At 39.1% G+C, this 23,682-nt stretch overlaps 1 protein-coding gene across 3 annotated transcripts in view; it reads right to left on the bottom strand.

The window, feature by feature from the left end:
• Positions 1-23,682, bottom strand: part of GRM7 (glutamate metabotropic receptor 7) — a 743,749-nt gene that overhangs the window by 362,177 nt on the left and 357,890 nt on the right. For all 3 annotated transcript variants that reach the window (XR_013996795.1, XR_013996796.1, XM_081106152.1), the window contains exon 3: positions 230-371. Coding sequence is in view for 1 of the 3 variants with exons in the window: in XM_081106152.1 (XP_080962278.1) it covers positions 230-371 (142 nt within the window). In the remaining 2 variants the exon portion in view is untranslated. The remainder of the gene's footprint in view (positions 1-229; positions 372-23,682) is intronic.

Here is a 23,682-nt window from a genome sequence, read left to right as displayed (position 1 = left end):
CCATTGTTTTGCTAACAGGTGGGAAAGGCAGGACAGGACAGCAGCGCAGGGCAGCTTCCATGGTTCACAGTAATCGTGTGTGGGGTAGAAAGCACACGCAGACTTGGCCACTGTGTGAGTACAGAGTTGATTCTTTGCTCTCTTTTCCCCTCTCTCTGCCAGTATCGGGATCTTTCTGTTTGCTAAGGTTGCAGCATGCATATTAATAAACGTCACCAGTCATCCTTACTTTATATCCTCATCGTTGGCAAAAATCACGACGGCCCTGGAGTTGGGGGTGTCCAGGAGCTGTTTGATAATCTTATCGAAGTCAATGGTCCTGTCTTTGCGCTCCTGGGGAATTCTCACGGACTGGGCAATGCAGAGCCCACCTGTTTAAGAAAAGAAAGCAGAGTGTCAATCAAATTCCCAAAGACACCAGAGAAAGTAACTGGGGAGGAGGGGATTTTGAATTCTGAGTGCACAGCACTTTTTTAGTGATGTTGCTGAATGAGGAAGGCTTAAGACATTATGCAGAGTCCTGAGTTATTGTTCATACTTGGTGCACCATCTGTGGTATTACGCAGCCTCATCCCCTTTGTAATGCACTTGTAAATGGCTAATTATGCCCAGGGATACCAATCTTTGATTCTGGGGAGGTAGGGGGAGGTTCACAAAGTGGGTGGGGGGGTGTCTTTAAAATGAATGCAATACATTACAATAAAGCTATAATCAATAAACTAAATAATAATAGTAATGATAGGAACAGGCAAATCTTATCTCTGTGACTTCTCTAGAGTTTTCATTCCATTACTTTATATTTTTTCCTTCATACCCATCCCAACATTTCAAGCTCAGAGCCAATGAAGTAAATCTAAAAATAAAACAATGACAAAAACACCCAAAAACTATTATAAATCATAGTAGCACATTTTTATTTACCATGTACTATGTGTCAAGCCACAACTGTTTCATGTATGTTACCTCACCTTTAAAATCTTACAAGATAATATTAGCCATTTTATGAGAGAAGAGGATTAAATAAATTAATTAATTTACTCCAGATTTCTCAGAGCTATATTGATATTAACTGATATGATGAATTTGAAGACAGAGAAATATGCAGCCATTTCCTAAGCAACTGATAAACGCACCACAGAACCACCTCTTGCTTATTAGTAGTTCCTGGGTCAAGTACTCTAACTCATCCATGGGTCAGAGAGGAAGTGTCAAGGAAAATTAAGAAAATATTTCTAACTAAGTGAAAATATAAGTGCAACAGATTAAAATGCATAGATTAAAGCGAAAGTGGTAGTTAGAGGGAAATACTTAGCATATTAGGCTTTTATTGTACAGGATGGAATAGAAAAGAGGTCCAGAAATAGACCAACATAAATGAAGTCAACTAATTCTTGGCAAAGTGCAAAGAAAATCAATGGGGAAATGATAGTCTTTCCCACAGATGCTGAAACAAATGGGTATCCCTGTGCAGAAGTAATGAATCTTGACATATAACTCATACTGTATCCAAAAATTAACTCAAAATGGATGATAGATCTAAGTGTAGAGTCTGAAACTAGAAAACTTTTAGAAGAAAATGGAAACTCTGTATAACTTTAGGTTTGGCAATAAGTTTTTGGATATGACAACAAAAAGCATAATCAATACACAAAAAATTGATGAATTGCATTTTATAAAAGTTTAAAACTTATTTTATAAAAAATAGTATTAAGAAAATGAAAACATAAGCCAGAGTCTGGGGGCTGAGGAATTACCATACTATATCAAGCACTCTTAAACTCAGCAGTGAAAACACAATAACAACAATACTCAAGATGGGCATACCATCTGAATAGACACTTATAAGAAAAGATACAGAAATGGCAAATAAGCACATGAAAAGATGCTCAATATCAGTCATTAGGGAAATGCTAGTAAAACACAATCATTTATCACTAATGGCATTTTGATTTTTTTTAAGCTAACAATACCAAATGCTGGAGAAGATGCAGAGCAATAGGAATTCTTGCTCATTACTGATGGGAATGCACAATGGTACAGCCACTTGGAAAATACTTCAGCATTCCAAAAATGGTAAATACAGAATTAACATGCCAAGCAGAAGTTCTAATCCTAGCTGTTTATCCAAATGTATTGAAAACGTATGTTCACACAAGTGTACTCACAAATGTTTATAGCAACTTTATTCATAATCACTAAAACTGGAAATAGCTAAGACATCTGTTGAAAGGTGAATAAATAAACAAACTGTGGTACATCCACAATAGATGACTCCTCAGCAACAACAAAAGAACTACTGATTTGTGGAAGAACATGAGTAAATGTTAAATGCATTTTTCCATGTGAAAGAAATCAAATGAAAAAGACTGCATAATGCAGCATTCTATTCATATGACAGTCTAGAAAAAAACAAACAAACAGGGGAGAAAAGTAGATCAGTGGATGCCAGGGGTTGGGAGAGAAAGGAAGGGTTGACTAAAAGGGACCACAGAAGGGATTTGGGGGTATTGAAATACTCTGTGTGTTACTGTGGTGGCAGACACCTGACTCTGGAACTTACCAAGAACACACCACAATAATTCAACTTTACTTTTTGAAAAATTTTAAAAAATCAATCAGCATATCAAAGGACCCAGAATGGAATGCAGACTTTGACAAATGAACTCCAAGTGTATTAAGAACATATGAGGAAATTTCACTGAAGGAGATGAGTAAAAAGGAGCTGACCTAAATAACTGGAAAAAATAATATTTGACTGAAAACTCTAAGACTCTAAGACTAAAGACAAAAAGAAGTGTATCTCTGATTTGTAAATTTTTCACAGGGATATGAGTCAGCAAATCTGGATCTACCTTCCATACTTGAGTTTTTTTAAAAAGTCAATAGGTTGTAGATAATGAGCCAGGTTTCTCACTGTTAGGAAAAGAACTTATACATAAGCTCAAGAGTAAAGCTAGGATGAACCATGTGGTGCTAGTGTCAGAAATATCAGTGCAAATTCATGTGTGAGTATGTGTGTGGGGGGAAGAAGGGAGATGGAGGGAGGGAGGGAGGAAGAGAGAGCAAGAGAGAAACTTCATACATGGGTTGTATACTATCCACCGAGAAGCCCAGAAGCAATGAAATCTCAGGGCCACCAGCACACCTAGTGCCTGGATGTTGGTTTTGAAACACCATCTTTCAACCAAAAGAACCAAGTCCCTTTAGAGAAGTGGCTTATTTTAAGACTGGGGCAGGGCTTATACAATAGACTGCAGTGGCAGGAAGCCAGAAGTACAGAAATGAAAATAAAATTAGGTATGTCAAAAGGACAGAGGAGCCACCTGAAAGAGCATCTAATGAACGAAGCTAGGACAATAGGAAAAACAAATGAAATAACTATGGTACTGAATGATCATCCAAAGAGTACGACACACATGCATGAACAAATAAATGACTAAACAGATAAATGACTAAACAAATAAGAGAGAAGGAATGGATGTTCCAGAACAATTCCAAAGAACGAATATAGAATGAATAAGGAAATGGCATACATATCACTATTAGAACATTATAATAGTAACTAGAGGCCCAGTGCACAGGTTCGTGCACATTGAAAGGAAATTAATTAGAAGGTGGCCAACAGGGCAGGGCTGGGCGAGACGAGCCGGACACACCCTGGAGCCAACCTCCAGCTGGCCACTCCTGCAGCGACGCCAGGGCTCAAAAGGCATCTGCAGAATGAGCGGGTCCCTCTGGCAGGTGGGGTCCCTTGGCCTGGCCTGTGGGGATCTGGCTGAAACCGGCAGTCTGACATCACCCGAGGGGCCCTGGAGTGTGAGAGGGCACTCTGCAAAGTTGCTGTCCCTCAGCAGCTCCTGCATTGAGCATCTGCCCCCTGGTGGTCATTGCACATCATACCTACTGGCTGGTTGGTTTCGGGGACTGTTGGTGTGGGGACCACATTTGGGACCACTGCTCCAGTGATAGTGCTGCAGGTGGCTGGGGTGGGGGACGGGGAGGGGCTGGTGTGAGAAACATTCACTTAGTCTCTCCAAATTGGTTGCAGCCATTCAGGTAAAAGCAGGACTCACCCTAGCCGGTTTGGCTCAGTGGATAGAGTGTCGGCCAGCGGACTGAAGGGTCCCAGGGTTTGATTCTGGTCAAGGGCACACGCTAGGGTTGTGGGCTCAATCTCTAGTAGGGGGCGTGCAGGAGGCAACCAATCAATGATGATTCCCTCTCATCATTGATGTTTCTATTTCTCTCTCCCTTCCTCTTTGAAATCAATAAAAATGTATTTTTTTAAAGCAGGGCTCATGCATGCATATTCTAGCCAAACTTGTTTAGGGACCTATTAGGGTGAATCATTATGCTTTGTTAGAAGGTGTACAATGATGCAGAGAGAAAGAGCACCTAGAGAAATACCCCTGGGTAATGGCAACTATAACCTCAAATATCAGGATTCCTCTCAGTCTGGAAAGCAGTACAGAGCAGGGAGGGACAAGATCACCCGCAGACTGTCCTGGGCCTGCTGAGAGAAGAAACAGCTACTTTACCATCTTCTGGGCAGAAGACGGGGAATAATTCTGGATAGAAACCCAGCTTCCTATCAGGATTCAATTACAGCTGAGTGATTAAAGGAATTAGAGCAAACTCTATTTGGAGACGTGATTAGTGGAGGGACAGTCCGCACTCTCAGATTTTGGGTGCACCCCACAAGGGGAACCAATGCATGTAGTTCTGTGATTGCAGAACTGAGAATTGAGAATTGAGAATCTCACCCCTTCCTGACAATTGCCCATCGGTGAGTGAAATCCAACAACTCAACAAAAGAGAGAAATTGGCTATTAACATGGTAATGGAGATGAACACGTTCATAAAGCTAACATGTGAAAAAGGAAGAAGACTGGAAAACAAAGGATGAGAGAGAAACATGATGTTTTGATCTTCTGCTCTTGAAGACTTGCACAGCACCTGCTGGAAAGACAGTCACTTCATTTGCCTGCAATCTGTAAGAACATGCAGCAGGTTTAAACACTTATGGATATTGTACATAGATGACCTCTACTCAAGCATCCATTCAGACCAAGAGTGTAATGACAGAGGTGAATCATTGTGGGAAGAGAATGCAGGTTGTGTCTTCCATCAAGGAATGAAGTGGTCCACACACATGCTCACACAACACCTGGTATTGGGACATCAGCCAGCCTCCTTCTCAATAATGGTGACAACTCAGCACATTACATTCTTCTCTGACAGGCAACCATATTTCCATCCAAGATGCTGCCTTATTGAATGCAAACCTTCTATTGATTGTTTGTGTTCCAGGTTAGTCCCCTGCAGTGGATTCAGCTTGCCTGCTGTTATTTCTCTGATGTTACCTGGTCACCACAGTGTAAGTACAATCTAAACTGAGAAGGTATTGGTTCTACATCAAGAGCTTAAGAATATAACTTTTCTTTCTCTGACTGGCTTATTTCACTTAGCGTAATACTCTCCAGGCCCATCCATGCTGTTGCAAAAGGTAAGATTTCCTTCTTTTTTATAGCTGAGTAAATGTACCACAGCTTTTATATCCGCTCATTTACTGATGGGCAATTGGGCTGCTTCCAAATCTTGGCTATTGTAAATAATGCTTCAGTGAACATAGGGGTACATATATTCTTTCAAATTAGTGTTTCAGGTTTCTCTGGATAATGCAGTTTCATTTTTAATTTTTTGAGGTCACTCCATATTGCTTTCCACAGTGCCTACACTAACGTGCATCCCTACCATCAGTGCAGAGAAGGGTGAAGGTATTAAGTACAGAACAAAAAGAAAGACTCATAGACAGACAACAGTATGGTGTTTGCCAGAGGCAAAAGGGGTTGTGGGGCAGGGGGGAGGGTTGAATAGGATAAAGGGGAAATAAATGGTGATGGAAGGAGACTTGAATTAGGATGTTAAACACACAATATAATACACAGACGATGTGCGGTAGAATTGTATAGCGGGAACCTGTATAATTTCATTAACCAATGTGACCCCAATAAATTCAATTTAAAAAATAATATAACTTTCGAGGGGCACTTTATTTGCATGTAAAAACTAAATGGAGTTTGACAGTGCTGGTTGGCATTGCAATTGCCAAATTAATTCACACCTCTGCGGGGAGCAAACGTGTAGGAAAAATTGGACAGTATCATCACAAATGCCGCAAATGAAGAAGCATGTCACAGACAGGACAACTCCGTTCATGACATGTCAGCTTTGGCTGAGAAAGCCCACTGAGGTAATGGACAGAATGCCTGAGTCCCAGAAATCAATTTGCTCCTCAATTTGGAGCTGAAAACTGGTCAGTTTCCTGCCTGCCTGTGGTAGCTAGCAATCTGTAACAGCCAGCAGAACCTCAGGAGCCAGACCACAGATTGTTTCCTTTAAAAAATCTTTTTTTCTCTCTCAGATGATTATGGATTCTTTTCCACTTAATAAGCAGACGCAATAGCCATTTAAAGTTTGCAACTCAATTCTGTCAGAACTTACACACAATCCAGTGCCACTGATTATTTGGTCTCTTATTTAGACAAGCCAATTCAATTTTGCAAATATTTATTGAGACTCTATTATGTGAAATGCTCTGTAAGATTTTTTAAAGAGAACAATATAAGAAAGCAGCTGAAGGGAGCCTCCGAAATAACCTCGTTCAATCCCCCATTACAAGTGGGGAAACTGAGGCCCTGAGAGTTTACAGCAGTGGCTCTCAATCTTGGCTGCACATTAGAATCACGTGGGAATCTTGTTAAAATCCTGATTTCTGGGCCTCATCCTCCAGAAATCCTGTTTCTTTGTTACTAATGATGAGGCCCAGAAATCAGGATTTTAACAAGATTCCCAGGTGATTCTCATGTGCAGCCAAGGTTGAGAACCACTGGTTTACAGGGAGAGTCTTAATCAATGCAGAAGGGTTGGCAATCACTGAGTGCTGTGTATGTGTCACCTTCCATTCTAAGTGCTTTATATCACTGACCTACTCAGTGGCCATACAACCCTATGGCCCTGTGACCTAGTTGCAAACATTCCCATCTGTATGAGAGGAAATGCAGGTATTCTGAAGTTAAGTAACGCATCCCAAATCACAAGTTTGATGGCAGAAGACTTCTAGAATTTTCATTTTTGTATACTTCATGCTAAATGGTAAGACAGCACTCCTGTCTTCATATACTTTACAAAGAGAGAGGGGAGTAGGCCGAATGTCACACAAGCAAAAATGCATGGACTTCACCCATCTCATTAGAGGCATCACCACAGGCTTTAGAGAAGATATTACATCTCAGACGGGTCATTTCACATCTGTGGAGGGTGCTAATGGAGGGACAACTAAGTGGAGAGAAGAGACAGGTCAAAGTGGAAAGGTCATCTTGGATAAGATTGTTAACCCTCCGTCCCAGCTTCTCTCGTTGCTAGTAGGTCCCTGACTTTGCTAACGATGGTGAGGTGTCCAGTCCCAAACAATAGCCTATCAATGAGCACAGTCAAAGGGATCAATTCCGTTCCCCAATCTCCCATTCTGTTTTCAAAGCAGGAATGACTGTGTTATCTGTGAAACAGGCAGGGATTTTCTGGGGACAGCTGTGGAAAAAAACGTGTTCTTTTGGGGAGAGAGAGAGACAGCTGGCCCCGTTCCTCCCCGGCCTTGTGGATGTTATGTCTGGAGCTCTTATTGCCCTCTTGGCACCACTGGGCCACAAGCAAAAGGATAAAAACCAGCCCATTAAAGTGGTAAAACAGGAAGACAGAAAGAACCAGAGTCCCTGAGGCCATGCAACCCTGAGCAGAACAAACAGCTCCAGCAACCACTTCCTGATATTCCGAAAACGAACTGCCTCTTTACTTAAAGGACAGACAGGCAGTCGGCTTTCTGCTATTTGCAACTGAACACGATCCTACTTTATCCTTGCCTTCAACAAATCCCAAGCCCAGTCCAGAATGGGGAGAAATCCCTGAGAATAAAAGAATTTCAAGGAAATCGGAATTGCCCCTGCAGTAGGGATGTGGGGGAAGAGGTTCTGCATAGACTTGGAGAGAGAGAGCTTGCTGGGAAGGGGAGGCAGAGGGGAAGAGAGTACGGACTCATGTGGAAATTGGAAGTAGGTGGAGGAAGGTGGGAAGCAATTTTGGTGATGGGAGTTTGGGGCTTCTGATTTTTCTTAGTTACTAGCTCTGGGTAATCTTTGACATAGCCACGTCCCTTGGTGGATGGACAAGGGGGAGGAAGCAAAGGAGGAAGCAAGGGCAGATGAGCAGCTCAAGAAAATGCTCAGCAACTGGCATGTACCTATCAATTTGGGGAGCATGGAGCGATGAGCTTGCCTACAAAAAATATGATGAAATATAGTAGTTAGAGTTAGGGGCTGGGGTTGGACTGCACAAGACTTTGTAAGACAAACCACAAGGAAGTCTAGGCTTGGGTGAGAAACGTTCTGCTTATGCTCTGTCACTGGGACCGCATCTCTCTCTGAGAGCAGAACCCATGCACTCTCTGCAGGTGCTAAGCAGATATTAATTCACAATATCCTTCAGGCAAGAAACGGTGGACAGCAAGTCTAAGTTAAGCGTGTTCAGGAATTTCAGGGGCATCATTTCACCCGCAAAGAATTTGCATCATGCTTGGCAAACATGGATGCTTCAAGCTCTCTTGAACAGAGCCATGTATATTCTAGCTGACTTAATCATAGAACCTAAAACTGAAATTACACTTTGTACAACCCTCCCATTTTAAAGAGGGTGCAAACTGTCTGAAAGGGAGAAGAGACTGACCAACATAGCATCAGAGCTGATGCTCTTAAAATAAGCTTTTTAAACTTCCTAATTTGATCATCTTTCAGCTGATGGTGTTTCACTGTGAGTTACTTTCTTGGCTGTTTGTACATCCATGCATCCATGCAATCATTCAAAAAAATATTTGCTAAGCATCTGCCATGCCTCAAGCCCTCTTTCAGTTGCCAAGGATATAGAAATCAACACAAAAGATGAACGTCCTACTCATCCATGTAGGAATATAGACTCGTAAGGCTGGTTTCCTTTTAAATTCTCTTTCAAAACTGTGATGATCTCTGCTGATTCTCTGAATTTAGCTTACAAACAAAATCCCAGGATGGAACATCCAGTTCTTCTCAACAGCAACGAGCTTGGCAGGTCCTGAGTGGGTTAATCAAGAATGAGCTATGATTCAGGAAACCATTGGAAAGCAAGCTGCCCCTTTCCCTGCACAAGAACTAAGAAATTGGCTGAGTTTTTACAGTCAGTGTATTCCCTGTGGCTTGACCAGTATCGGCCAGCCATCAGAATCAATTGTCACTTGTCTCCAAGCAGCAACTCCGTAAGGATGTCCCCCTATGATCTCTAGACAATAAAAAGGAAGTCAACTTAGGAGCCTAAAAACGTGACTGATATTTCCAAACTACTGTTTGCCTTTAGTCAGTTCTCACTTGGATGTGTGTGGGCGAAATGGAGCAGCCCCAGTTTATGATTCATTTTAAATCTTGAAAATTAGGGGATAATGGGCTACCATATCTGTGTGGGAATCCACCCAGAGAATTCAAATTCAGTGGGAGTTTAGAGCAGGCACACGGCTATATAAAGAAAATGATGCCATTATATTTCTAGGGCGGTGTTTCTAAAGATGTGCTTTTACCTTTGTGAATTCGCCAGTAACCTGGGTGTGCATTTCCTACAGTGGTTTTAAAAATAATTTCCATACTACTATTTTCCCTGAATAAATTAATGAGTGATTTATGTCAGTTTTCATTGGGTCTTTTACTAAAGCAATATCTTTCCCCCGTAATGACTTCTTTCATTGGTCCAAAACTATTTTAATTCCTCCATAAAAATATTATTTTAATACTACCAAGTACTATAAGAGATAGGGAGAGGTGGGGATACTCATCTGTTTTATAGATGAGGGGATAGGAGGTTGGAAATTTGATTGATTTACCCGACACTATATAACTAAACACAGTACCGGGATAACAACTGAGAGCACCTGACCCTCCATCCAGAGTTACTTCCCTACCAGCTCAGGAATTCTGATGAGATTTTCCACCTCTTACTCTCTCCTCCACCACACTCCTCTCAATGAATTAATAAAACAGAACAAATGGAATGCTTATAACTCCTGTGACTTTCTAGGTTATCATACTCTCCTGAATAGTGCACCTTTTTAAAAAAATAAATTTTTACTGATTTCAGTGAGGGGAGAGGAGAGGGAGAGAGAGAGATAGAAGAGGGAGAATCATTGATTGGCTGCCTCCTGCACTCCCCCTACTGGGGATCAAGCCGACAACCTGGGCATGTGCCCTGACCAGGAATCGAACCCTACCCTCCTGGTTCACAGATCTAAGCACAACCACCAGCCATGCCAGCCAGACTGAACAGTGCCCATTTTTGTTAAGTCTTCTCCAACACTCCTTTTCATTTCATGAATCAGTGAAATTTATTTTCCAGATATTTTAACGCAACCCCTCTAAACACATATATTTCTCTTTGTATACCTTTAGAGGAGAAAAACAGAGTCTTCATCCTGTCACTAGAAAAGGGAAAGTTTGTACTCAGATCTCAGGCCTGTTCTCCATAATAGATGGGATGTTTAACACAGAATTTAACTTTGTAAAGCAAACAAACAAACAAACAAGCAAACAGACATCACCTTCATATGATTAATGCTATCAGTGTGGATAACAATTTTCCATACTGGATATCAAAATTAGAATGATCTTGCCGTAACCGGTTTGGCTCAGTGGATAGAGCGTCGGCCTGTGGACTGAAAGGTCCTAGGTTCGATTCTGGTCAAGGGCATGTACCTTGGTTGTGGGCACATCACCAGTAGGGAGTGTGCAGGAGGCAGCTGATTGATGTTTCTCACTCATCGATGTTTCTAACTCTATCTTTCTCCCTTCCTCTCTGTAAAAAATCAATAAAATATATATTTAAAAAAAATTAGAATTATCTTGATATCATTAATGACTAGGTATCATTAATATAGTGACCTCTGCAAGCTAGAAGGTAAGTTAAACTGAATTTTAAGGATTGTGCTATTTTCAGCATCTTCCTTGCAACTGTCTTCCTCTTCTCATTTTTGTCGCTGCTAAGATATATTAGTCCTACAGCGAACCACCGTTCGCTTAAGACTTGAAAAAGTACACATATCAATAAATGCCATTTTAAAGGATTTCAGTGTTTATCATCGTTTTAAAAACCTTGCTATTCATCAGTATGTATGTTCCCAAGCAAAGACGTGGAAACAAATGAATCCTGCATTGGCTGATTTTAAAAACATGTCACCCTCATCATTTCCACAAGCTCAGAGAGAACTCTCCCCCTTCCTCACCGAGGAGTGTAGCAGTTGAGGCTTTATGCTGGCTGATGTTTCTTTAAGCACAATAGGTAAACATAGATGGTGATTACCATCATAATCATCTATGTGACTATGGCATGTGGCTTTGTATCACTGCTTCCCAAGTCCCAGTAGACTGATTCAAGTGTTAATGGGAAGAAGGAAAGAGTTCATTGAGTTTTCAGGGGGTCTTGGATAGAACAAGACATTTGAAATAGATTCCCTCATCTTCCCATTTACTGGCCTGCCATTGGAGAAGTCTTGCTCAATCTCATTGTTTTTTACAGAATTCCCACAAGAAGTCAAGCCACAGACAGAGCTACTTATTGAGTGTTTAGGTCACGTAAGGGATTTAAGAATCTACTGCCCATAAATCTCTCCAGACAGTCCTGTGAATTGTTTACAAATGAGAGAAGGGTTTATTAATAGGATTATTCTGAAGATCAACCTAGGCACTTCCTTCCACAACATTAACTTTGTTGATTTAAAGGGAGTGCAAGCCTCTGTCCAAGAATTAGGAAACAGACTCTTCTACAACTATCTTTCAAGTGATCTGCCCAGAGCTGTACCTCATGAAGCTGAAATCCTGTTCTAAGAAGGATTAAACTTTTGGTTAGTATGAAACCAAAATGACCTTTATTCTCAGCATCTTTTAAAATATACTTGCCTTCTGTGATATATTCTTATGATTTGATAATAGAAATAAAAGTTTTCATTCTCAAACACAAAGTATTATTCAAAAAAAATAAACAAAATCACACTTTTAATGATCTCAATATAAATTTCATCAACCATCTGCAAATCTTGAAAGAAGAAAGAAAAAGACATGTGTGTAGATATCATCAAATCCTGGAAAGAGACACGAGTAATCGATCATACAAAACATGGCCATCTTTTAAAGCTTTATGTTTTGGGACACACACACACACACACACACAATAAGAAAGCATAAGGCATTATTTTTATCTTATAATCAAAGGGTTATTGAAATTAAGTAAATGAAATAAAAATTAATGAGAAGGCTATGTCCCATGCATAAAAATAACACCAATGCTTTTGAAGCAGCTGGGCCTACAAATCAATTGCTAGCGTCAGAGCAACACCCATAAGGAGAGAATGTGATAGAACAAACATTTGTAGACATCACATGATTTCTATCCAGAGTATAATAAGTCAGCAATGCCACGAACCTCAGATTTACCAACTTGCCTGAAAACTGCCAAATTACATCTTGAAATGTGATTACACAAAATACAGTCTCATCAACTGGATGTTAAATGCTTCATGCAAAATATTAAGAACACACACATAACCTTGTAAGACTGAATATGGGTTTTAATTTCGGTTGAGCCAAGCAGTCACCTTTGTGATCGATTATGCGAGCTCCGAGCACTCAGCCAGCTATAGCAAATGTCTTTCCCTGGAGGAAAAGGGCACATTTTGTCTCATTCAAATACCTTTTAGAAATCAGGATCAGATTTGGGTTGCAACGTTTTTGACAATGTTGTGAATTAAAGGAACCAAAGGAGTGCACATGGTCACCCATATTCATACATGGTGTAGATTCACCCCACGTGTTCTGCTAAGTATGCTGTATGGGATGAGGCTCCAAGGGCTGTATCCATACTAAGATCACTCAGAAACTGCTCTGAGAGATAAGTGAGGAGATGACGATTCTGTAAGGAAAGGTGGTAACTAAAATGGTGGCGATGCATAGAGAATCAAAAAGACCTCTTTTCCTCTTGGAAGACACTTACAGAGCTGTCCTATCGATAGAAGATTGACATCACACTGCGATTAAAAAATGGGGGAAGTACTATCAGGAAAGTAAAAGGGTCTGATATTCTGAAGTAAAGCCTGGCCCTCTGGAGTATATGAGTTTATACAGCTGTTGTGAGTAGAGACACATGGGCCATACATTTTACCCCCGGTTCTTCTACTACCTGCACGTTATTGGACCACCTTCCCTTACAAGTTCTGGTTTTGTGCTGTTGGAAGGGAACACATACTAATAATTATGAAAGCCTTACTGTGCATTAGACCCTAACTGATACCCATGTATGACCTTCATTCAATAAAATCACATAACAAAACTACAGGTTGACTCAAAGGCAAACTGAAGTGGGGGCAGCAAGACTCAGGTAGCAAGAGGTGTACTGTCTGTAGCAATTTTAAAAAGAAACAGCAGAAAGTAATCTGCTTTTCATCACAACCACGTGACAGCAATTCTGAACAATGGAGGTGAAAATACTCTTCTCCCAGTAATTTTCTGTTGATCTAAGTCAGAAGTTGGCAAAGTTTTTCTGTAAAGGGCCAGGTAATAAATATTTTAGGCTTTGCAAGCCACATGGTCTCTGTCGCATCTACTCAATTCTGTTGAAACATGAAAGTGGCCAACTTCCCTAGAAAATATGTAAAAAGTTGTCATTTAAAAAATGATTTATGTAAATAGGAAGCTGGACAAATTTAGCCTGAAGATCAAAGTTTACTGACCCCCCAGTCTAAGTTCTAAACAACTGTTGCAATTACTGTTGAACTTTGTAATATATGTATAAGCTTTAAATTAAGATTAGTTTTATCCCTTAGCCTTTAACCAGTGTTGTATTCTACATAGAAATGAACTTAGAGAATCTCAAATTATTCAGTCGGTCTTTGACACATGCAGATTCAGTTACAACATTCATTTCAAGTGTGAGTTCATAGCAGGAATCATTCAAGCTCATGCCAAGCATACTTCTGCATCCAATTCCTATAGTGTTGCCCATTCTTGCATTTAAATAGTACATCTGCAATAATTGAGGCAGGTGTTACAAATTATACAATAGACACTTGAAATAAATTTTTCAACAAAGACATTTGAAAAATTAATCCCAAAGAAGTAGAGACATGTGCATTATGGCAATTTCTGAAAGTTATGATGAAATAGGAATATTATGAATTTGAGCCAAACTTATGTTCATCTTTAAGAGTTTCTTATTAGTATATCCATTGTTTCTTTTTTTTAAAAAATATATTTTATTGATTTTTTACAGAGAGGAAGGGAGAGAGATAGAGAGCTAGAAACATCGATGAGAGAGAAACATCGATCAGCTGCCTCCTGCACATCTCCTACTGGGGATGTGCCCACAACCCAGGTACATGCCCTTGACCGGAATCGAACCTGAGACCCTTCAGTCCGCAGGCTGATGCTCTATCCACTGAGCCAAACCGGTTTCGGCATCCATTGTTTCTTGAAAAACATATCCTTTTGAAATAAAATTAATTAAAAGTGCTCTTTGATCAACTTTGAACAAATATAGATCAACAAATCTGGCTAAGCTGTCTATTGAACATGAGTAGGCAAAGAACATCCTTTTTTACAAAATAGTTGAAAAAATCACAGAAGTTAGTGTCCAAACAGAAACTGTGATGCCATTATTTGTTACTGTAACAGGCCATCCAATGTACAGGTATAATATTTTTTCACTTTTAAAAGGGTAATGTATTTTAAGTTTATCTCTTTCGATAGTCCTATTTTACACTGTGATTTTAATTAGTATGTTTATAATTTTATTAAAAGCATGAATATACATATGAAGTACAATTGGGTTTTTACCACTTGCTTTTTCCCCTATTGTTACTATTATTATTCATTTAATTTCATGCTAATTATTACAAATAATTTTCTCATGTAGAGTAAGGAGTTATTAAAAAATTATTTACCTTGAATGTCAAATAGGTTAAGTATGCCCCTAAAGCAAACAATGGTTTTGTTTCATAAATGGAGGAAAAGATGAAAAGATGATTTATCCAAGACCAGCCAGAGGTAATTAAGCTTGATTTTAAAAGTAGGTCTAATTATAGGTCCAAAAAAAAGTGCATATACATACATATCACCCATCATACACAGCACACATACATGCACTATACACATATAAGACATACCACACCACATGCTTCATAAACATACCACATACATACACCACACATGTCACAACACATATATACACACAACACACCTCATACATACCATATCACACACATCACAGACACATACATATATATTACATACCACACATACCATACCACACTGACTACAAACACCCATGCACACACATATATCATATAACCACACATACCACAAACTCACCATACCATATGACACATGCTACACACACCATGTATTTTCACATCTCACACACGCCACACACCATACGCTCTTCACTCCTGAAGTAACAAACTCTGGTATTTTGGCAATCAGGATTTTGTAACTAGGTGTATCTGTGATTATGAGTATTGTGATTTCTATTTAGCTAATTAAAGCTGGGGAAATTAGTGTGTTTCTCTCAATTTCTTTCAAAGCTCATTTTTCTATCACAGCTTAATTGAGTTATTGAGCTGCAATAGAAATAAATTAAGATTCCAAATTATGTTTTCCTCTCTCAGGAAAGATAGTGATACCTTAGTTCCAGTTATTTTTGGATTGCTGCTTTACAGAGGTATAGCAAGTCCTTTTAATTAAAAGACCTAATCTTCTGAATTGGTGTGACTGATATGTTGGAATCAGCTTTCATATACAATTGGTTTTATTATAATTTTAAAATAAAGTATCAGGTCAAGAACCCCATTTATTTCTTTTTTAAAAAAAAAATCCTGTAGTATTTTTGTGTATCAATAAATCTTCTTTGTGAACTTTGTAACTGCCACTAAAACTCCAGGTGCACAATTGTGAAGAACCTTTGAGTGATTTGGCACAAGTTGGCTATATTTCTGCTGATATCCATCTGAAATACTACTACTCTTGATAAAAGTATTCCTACCATATAATGTCTCAGAGCCTTTAGATATATAACTCTTGTTTATCTGACAAAATTCCTCTTCAAACTCTTCTCCCTGATTTCCACTGTACAGTAAATCTTACAATTCCTGCAACATTTTTTGTGGGGAGCCGATAGAGGGTTAAGCCTAGGACTGACCTGTTGGCAAAGTCACAAACAAGTTCCAACTTAGAGGGCACAGTCCTCTTAGCATAATTAGGCTTGACCTTATAAGCTCCCTAGATCTTATCTGGGAAGCTGATGGGCTGAGGGAAGTGCAGCAAGAACAAGAACAAAAACAAGTGAAACTCACAAGAACAGTGTAAACAAGTGAAATTCATAAGAACAGTGTAACTTTGGTAACCACTACCTTGTTTACCTCTGACTATAAAAATAAAAGGCTCAGTTTGCCTCAGATCTTTCTCTGTGGCCTTAGCCAGGCACAGGAGGATCCACGGAGACTAAAGAGAGCTATGCTGATCATCTGAATGCTGTCTCCGTGTAAATCATTCTTCGCCGACTCTGTCCACACCTTTGGGAACCCCTGGACTGCTGGGGCTGGACCCCGGCACTTTTTAGAGTCAAAAGACTCTTATTTATTAACTCAACATCCCCATGAGAAACAAGACTCATCCTTATATTATTTATTTATTTACACTTTATTGTTTATGCTTATTTTCTAATATTAATAACATTTTCTATCGCTAACTGAAAATAAAACTCTCATTTATGAGTACTTAGTATGTGATAGGCTTTGCATCAAGTAATTTAAGTTCCAGTTTTATGAGGTTGACACTACTATTGCCTTCATTTAACTGATGTGAAAACTGAAACACAAAGGCGTTAAATACCTTTTGGTGGGTCACACAGCTACAGCGCTAGCTTTCTATACTGGAACTCTGTCACTGCACCCATGTTGTTAACATTTTTCCCAACTCAGAATCTGGAAGTAGAGAGATTAAAATGAAGGCCATGTAAAGAGTACGGGGTAGGTTCAATATAGGTTTCAATAAACCAATAAGAATCAAAACAGCAGAGTGAAGCAATCTGCATACAATTAAACTACTTGATAATGGGACCCATAATGAAAACCTAATCTTAAACCTCCAGGCTCAGGGTTAACCTTTGGTTAAATGGAAAGGAAGAATGTCTGTTCCCTCTGGTCCACATTTTTCAAACAAAGCCCCCTCTTTTGGGAGATGTTAATGAAAGAGTACTGTGGCCAAACACATTTGAAGATTATTGGACATTACAATTACCCTCAGTGTTTCATGAGATGACTTTAATAGAGTAAAGGCTGTGAGAAGTCCTGCAGAAAAGACACCTTCTGACTTGTGTTTAATCAATGTTGCCCACATTTGCTGGGTCACAGATTCTATTTGTGTAGGCAGAATAATGACATCTCCAAAATGCCCAATCCTTAATCCCCAGAAATACTGATTATGTTATGTTTTACAGCAAGGGAAAATTAAGATTGCGGATGAAATTAAGGTACTTAATCCTCTAACCCTGAGATGAGGAAATTATCCTAGATTATCTAGTGGGCCCATAACAATCACCAGGGTCATTGTAGTTGAAAGAGGAACACAAAAGAGTCTGAGCCAGAGAGAAATATAAAGATGAACCCTACTGGCTTTCAAGGTGGGTGGTGGCCAAGAAATGTGGTCAGCTTCTAGGATCCGGAAAATGCAAGGTACTAATTGTTGAGTCTCTAGGAGAAATACAGCCTGTAGACAACTTAATTTTAGACCACCGAGACCTGTTTTGGACTTTGGAACTCCAGTATTATAGAGAATACATCTTGTTTTATATAGTATTAAGGCACTCCTTTTAAGGTAATAAAATTTGCTGTCATAGCAGCAAATAGGAAACTAATACACATTGTTTGTAACACCTATTGTCAAATTTACTTTTGGAAAAAGTGATCTAGTCCATCATCCTGTCTTGAAGAGACACATCTGGAAAGTTCAGGGAAGACAGAATTCTGATATTTTAATGTAGTGCTTCTCAAATTTTAACATTAAAGTTGTACCACAGGAATTGTGTGGGTTCATTTCAAAAATACAAATTTAGATTCAATATGTCTGGGATGGGGCCCCAAATTCTTCATTCCTAACAACTTCCCAGGTGACACTGATGCTGGTGGCCACAAGTTCACGTTTAGAGCAGCAAAGTTTAAGAATACCCCAAAAAACAGTCTCTAGTCTTCTCAGAAAAATCTTGTAAAAGGAAAGCCACGAAGTTCTGAAAAGAAAATGTCTGGCTGCAGGATAGATGATCATGAAAATAGATTTGTAAGTATTACCCCATCCATCAGTATTTATGACACAACCATTTTTTCTAAAGAAAGGGGATAGAGGAGAAAAGTCACAATTCATTGAAGTCTTCCATCTCTAACAACTTAGAAAAAAGTCTGACTCCCTAATAAAACAGAGGAGGTAAGAAGCACAAAAGGAGGCTTTGTGAATTATTCTCAATTTGATCATAAAGTCATATAAAATACCCGTTTTAGTTCTGCAAAGAGAATTAGATTTACATAGGACAAAACAATAAATAAAAAAAAAACAAATCTGAGGATCTCTGCCTTGTCCTCTTTTAAAAACTATATTTTAAAAACAAATTCTATTCCCAATGTTTCATACTTGCTTTAGAAACACCCAAATGCATGGAACCAGAAAGCCTGGTCAATTATCTTACCTCGTACCTGCCTTGGAGGAAAAAGAGCTTCAGTAAATTCAAGGTACCAAAGAGAGCCATTTTCCACTACCTCTGGCAGCACAAAAAGAACAGATCCTTTTTCTCTTTTCTTTTCAGAAAAAAAATTAGTGCCCGTGAAAGGTGCCAAGTGAAATCCCTAGAAATGAATGCACTTCCTTACCTGCAAGTCTGGCAATGGTGATAAAAGCTTTTCACATACCTGCTCAGTCCCACAAGAGAGCTCATTTCTAGACTATTTCTACTAAACTGGTCCTTTTATAAGGAGATGAAATTACAGACTAAGCCATTTGCAAGCCGTCAATTGTAGGTGCTTTAAGAGATGAACTCAAAATACATCATTTTGTGCCACAAGAAACCTTTGTTTCAATACCACCACATGTAAACAGTGTTGTAGACTTTACAAAGCACTGTGTTAGGAGTAAGCATTTGTTGGAAATAGTTTTCTGAGTTCTTACTGTGTGCCTGGCACTACCAGGCTTTGATTCAGTGCTTTATGTGTTTTATCCTATTGATTTCTCAGGACAGCCTATAAATAAGTACCATGGTTATTTCAATTTCGCAGATGCACAAGCTGAAGCATAAAATCATCACATATGTCACATATGTTGCCAATGGTCACAAAGCTAATTAGCAGAGGAGTCAGGATTTGAATCCAGAAGACTGGCTCCAGAGCTCACTCATTTAACACTATGTGACATAATTGTTGTCACAATTCCAAGAAGTAGAAAAATGCACTTATCAAATGATGAAACCGATACCCAGGGAGAATGATATGCCACATGTCACAAGGAGTCACATTTGAATGTAGCTTACTGCCCTCAGAGCCCGAGGACTTTGCCTGGTCTGACATACTGGGATCAACATGCTACCTTTCACTGAATTTTGCTAGTGTAGATAAATTCAACTTCCCCCACAAGAATAGAGGGTGGGTAAGCCCTTTTGTGGTTAAGGAAGATATAAAATGCTATATATTTCTGGCTTTCTAATTAAATAATAATTTCGCTTTTATTTTAACGAAGCGAGCATGCCTGTGACTGATGGGAATATGCCCCGGACCTTGAAAGACATTCATACTGGCGAGGTTCCTTTGTGATCACCAGCCTCCCTTCCTGACTCCCAGCCCATGGTGGAGTTTTATAGGGAAGGGCATGGGCCGCTGTTTTTAGAACCAGGAGAAACAGTCCAAACATGACCATGTGCTTGGTAAAGCTGGCTCCCAGCAGGAGGAAAAAATCATCAGCACAATTCAATTGGCATTTCAGAACAGCAGTTCTTGTGGTTTCAATGAAGATAAACCAAATCAAGCTCTTTCTTTATCTCCTACACACAGAGACACGGGCACACACACAGGGACACGCACACCAGGCAGGCGGGAGGGCCTGGAGAGGATGCGCACCGTGGGAACTGTTCAGCTGGGTCTTTCAGAAATGGAGCTCACAGGGCATGGAGGTGTCAGGTCGCTACTCTTCACCCACTCTCTCTTTCACTCATAGCAGCTTGGTCTCTTACCTTCCTCCCTCCATTCATTGATTGTACTCTACCATCCACAGAGACCTTCCTCTGCTTCCTCCTGGTGGCTCTGGTGCCAACTCTTAGAGCCAAATCCAGGTTTGGTGAAATGCTCGCTCCTCATGCAAACAGTTGTGCAGAGGCACAAAAGAGGATCATCCTTTCAACAGATATTTTTTATCCAGTTAAGGTTATAGTTGAAGTAAGAGGAGAGGCCGTGTGGTCATGCCAAATTTTCTTACTCCAAACATATTAAAATTGATCCATGTATGCGCATACTTTTATTATTGGAATAAATGGAGAGATGCCCATAGTTTTATTATTCGGAATAAGTAGGATTTAAGGCTTTCAGATAATGTGATATTATACATTCATTTGACAAATAACTCCAATGTTTGATGAAATTCAACACATCCCTTATATCAATTCAGTTGTAAGTAACCCTGTAATATCATGTTTTCTTATCTATGTTGAAAAACCTAAAGCATTTATTTTGTAATATTTAATGTCTGCACCAAAGTGGGTACTAAAATCAGAAATTTTCAGAGTTAAAAAGGATCTACAGAAATAATCTATACTGAGCCTGACATCATTTTCCTTCAAGACTCAAGCAATGAGGTTTTGAAAATATTAAAATTTCTCGATCTCAACCCTACCTAAGAGCTAAATGATGATTGTACTTGATGTTTTTCATTTGTTTTGGAATAATTCAGTTTGTATCTAAGCTATTCAGCAAATACCTGAGAATCCCTGTATTCCAATTCTAATGCTATTGCAGATTGAATCCTATACTTTATCAGGGCTCTTGTCATACTTTTTAAATTCACTTATATATTTGCAACTGGATAGTGAACACCTGATAGCAGGAGTCTAATCTTACTTATCAATTTGTTCTTAACTCCAAGTAACTACCTAGTGTAAGATAAATAAGTGCTCAATAAAGATTTGCCAAATATATAAATGAATGAATAACAAATTTGCACATTAAATAATGTAACACATCCCAATAGCACAGATTTATGTTCTTTTCCTTTTGTCTTCATCTTATTCTCTATCATCTGCTTTCTTTTTAATGCATCTCATTAAAAAAAAAACTTTAAGAACACAGACATTGCAATCAAAGTATTGAAATCACACAAGAACAATCTCTTCTTAATGTATAAATGTGGGTCCAGACAGCTAGAGTTTTACTATAGGAACCTCTACCTGAGACCACTACTGATTGACTCAGAATGATCATCTTGATCAAATGTGGCCAATAAGAGACACCCGTCCCTTATAAAATAATGCAGATAGTAGCTAGGAGTGAATTTTGTCATGAATGGTCTGACTTAGAAAAACACAGCAATGGCAATGCATGCTTGCCCACACATTTATTTTTCTTAGAAAATTGTCTGGTCCATGAAATCTAACATTCTAGGAATCACTTATCCAGCTTAGTGTGGAGGGACAAAGTGTTTATGAGAGAAAATATGTGATTAAAACTGAACTCTAGGATTGTGATAATTATTTTTATGTGTCAACCAGTCTAGCCCCTGGGGTGCCCAGATTAAGCATTCTTTCTGGAGGTGTCTCTGAGAGAGTCCCTGGGTGAGATTCACGTTGGAATCAGCGGGCGGAGGAGCACAGAGGCCCTCCCCAGTGTGCCCAGTGTGCCCAGTGTGCCCAGTGTAGGCGGCCTCATCTAGTCCATGAAGGGCCTGGATAGAACAAGAAGGGGGCGGAAGGGAGAACTCATGCTCTCAGCCTTACTAGGTGAGCTGGGAGGCTGTTCTTCCACCATTACACTCAGGCTGGGACTTAAGCCATCACCTCCTCTGGTTCTCGAGCCTTTGGACTTAGAATGAAACTATACCACCCGGTTTTCTGAGCCTCCAGCTTACAGACTGTATATCATGGGCAATCTCAGCTTCCATAATTGCATGAGCCAATTCCTTAAAATAAATTTCACAGATACAGATATGTATGTATGTATCTATCTATCTATCTATCTATACGTATATATATGTATATAAATAGATATGTATATATATGGATATACAGAGATTGATATAGATATAGAAATAGATATAGACATAGACAAAGACAAACATAGATAGATATAGATATATAAATATGTGTATACATACATAAATACACATATAGAGATAGATGATATATATAGATAGATATAGAAATAGATATAGAAATAGAAATATGTGTATATATACATATATAGAGAGATCAATGATATAGAGATAAAGATAGAGAGGTAGATATGATAGAGACAGAGATAGAGAAAGAGATATAAAATTGCCAAATCCAATTGGCTCTGTTTCTCTGGAGAACCTGGACTAACTGGAGGTTATAGTAGATAGCAAAGCATCAATGATGATCATATCAGTGAGGTTATGGATTAGGCATCTTTTCTTTGACTGAAATAACTACCAATTATAACATTGACTTTAGCTGATTCAAGTTCAAAATAACCAACCCTTGTAACAAAACCTAACTGTAATATGGAAAGGAGTTGAACTATCACAATAAACCAATTGTCATTGAGCGTAATGATAACAATACGTCATATTACTATACCTGCAAAGCATTTTTCTATACATGATACTATGCATGTGGTTCTCACTATACAACAGGCAAAAGACAGCCCCCACCCCCACCCCCCAAAAAAAGGCAAGGTAATTTATGTACTACTAATCCCAAGGGCGAGAACTGAGATACTGATCATCTGGCATCACTTTTGGTTTGACATATAGTTTGAAAGATAGCCCATAAAGATATAGAACCTCACAATTAGAATTCTAAGAGTGTGTGATAATCCTCTATTATCAGTCACTGATTGTGCAACAATTTCCATCTAAGCTAATTATGGAGTGTACACTAATGCTAACTACTAGCCTAGACAGGAATAGGAAGCACACTAAAGAGTAAGTCCCGCCCTGTCTAGGTGGCTCACTTGGTTGGAGCTACCATCCTGTGCACCAAAAGGTTTTGAGTTTGATTCCTGGAGGTAACTGGTTAATCAATCTCTCTCTCTCTCTCTCTCTCTCTCAATAAAAAGTAAAATAAAAGAGTAAGACCCAGTCTGTACATTAAAGAGGCTTCCATCTAAGGCAGTGGTTCTCAACCTTCCTAATGCTGCGACCCTTTAATACAGTTCCTCATGTTGTGGTGACGCCCAATTTCATTGTTACAAATTGAACATAATTAAAGTATAGTGATTAATCACAAAAACAATATGTAATTATATATGTGTTTTCCGATGGTCTTAGGCGACCCCTGTGAAAGGGTCGTTCAACCCCCAAAGGGGTC

The sequence above is a fragment of the Myotis nattereri genome (assembly GCF_964212035.1).
Source record: "Myotis nattereri genome assembly, chromosome: 14".
Taxonomy (NCBI): domain Eukaryota; kingdom Metazoa; phylum Chordata; class Mammalia; order Chiroptera; family Vespertilionidae; genus Myotis; species Myotis nattereri.
Note: the sequence above shows the minus strand (reverse complement) of the source record. Positions and strands in the feature narration are given on the sequence as shown.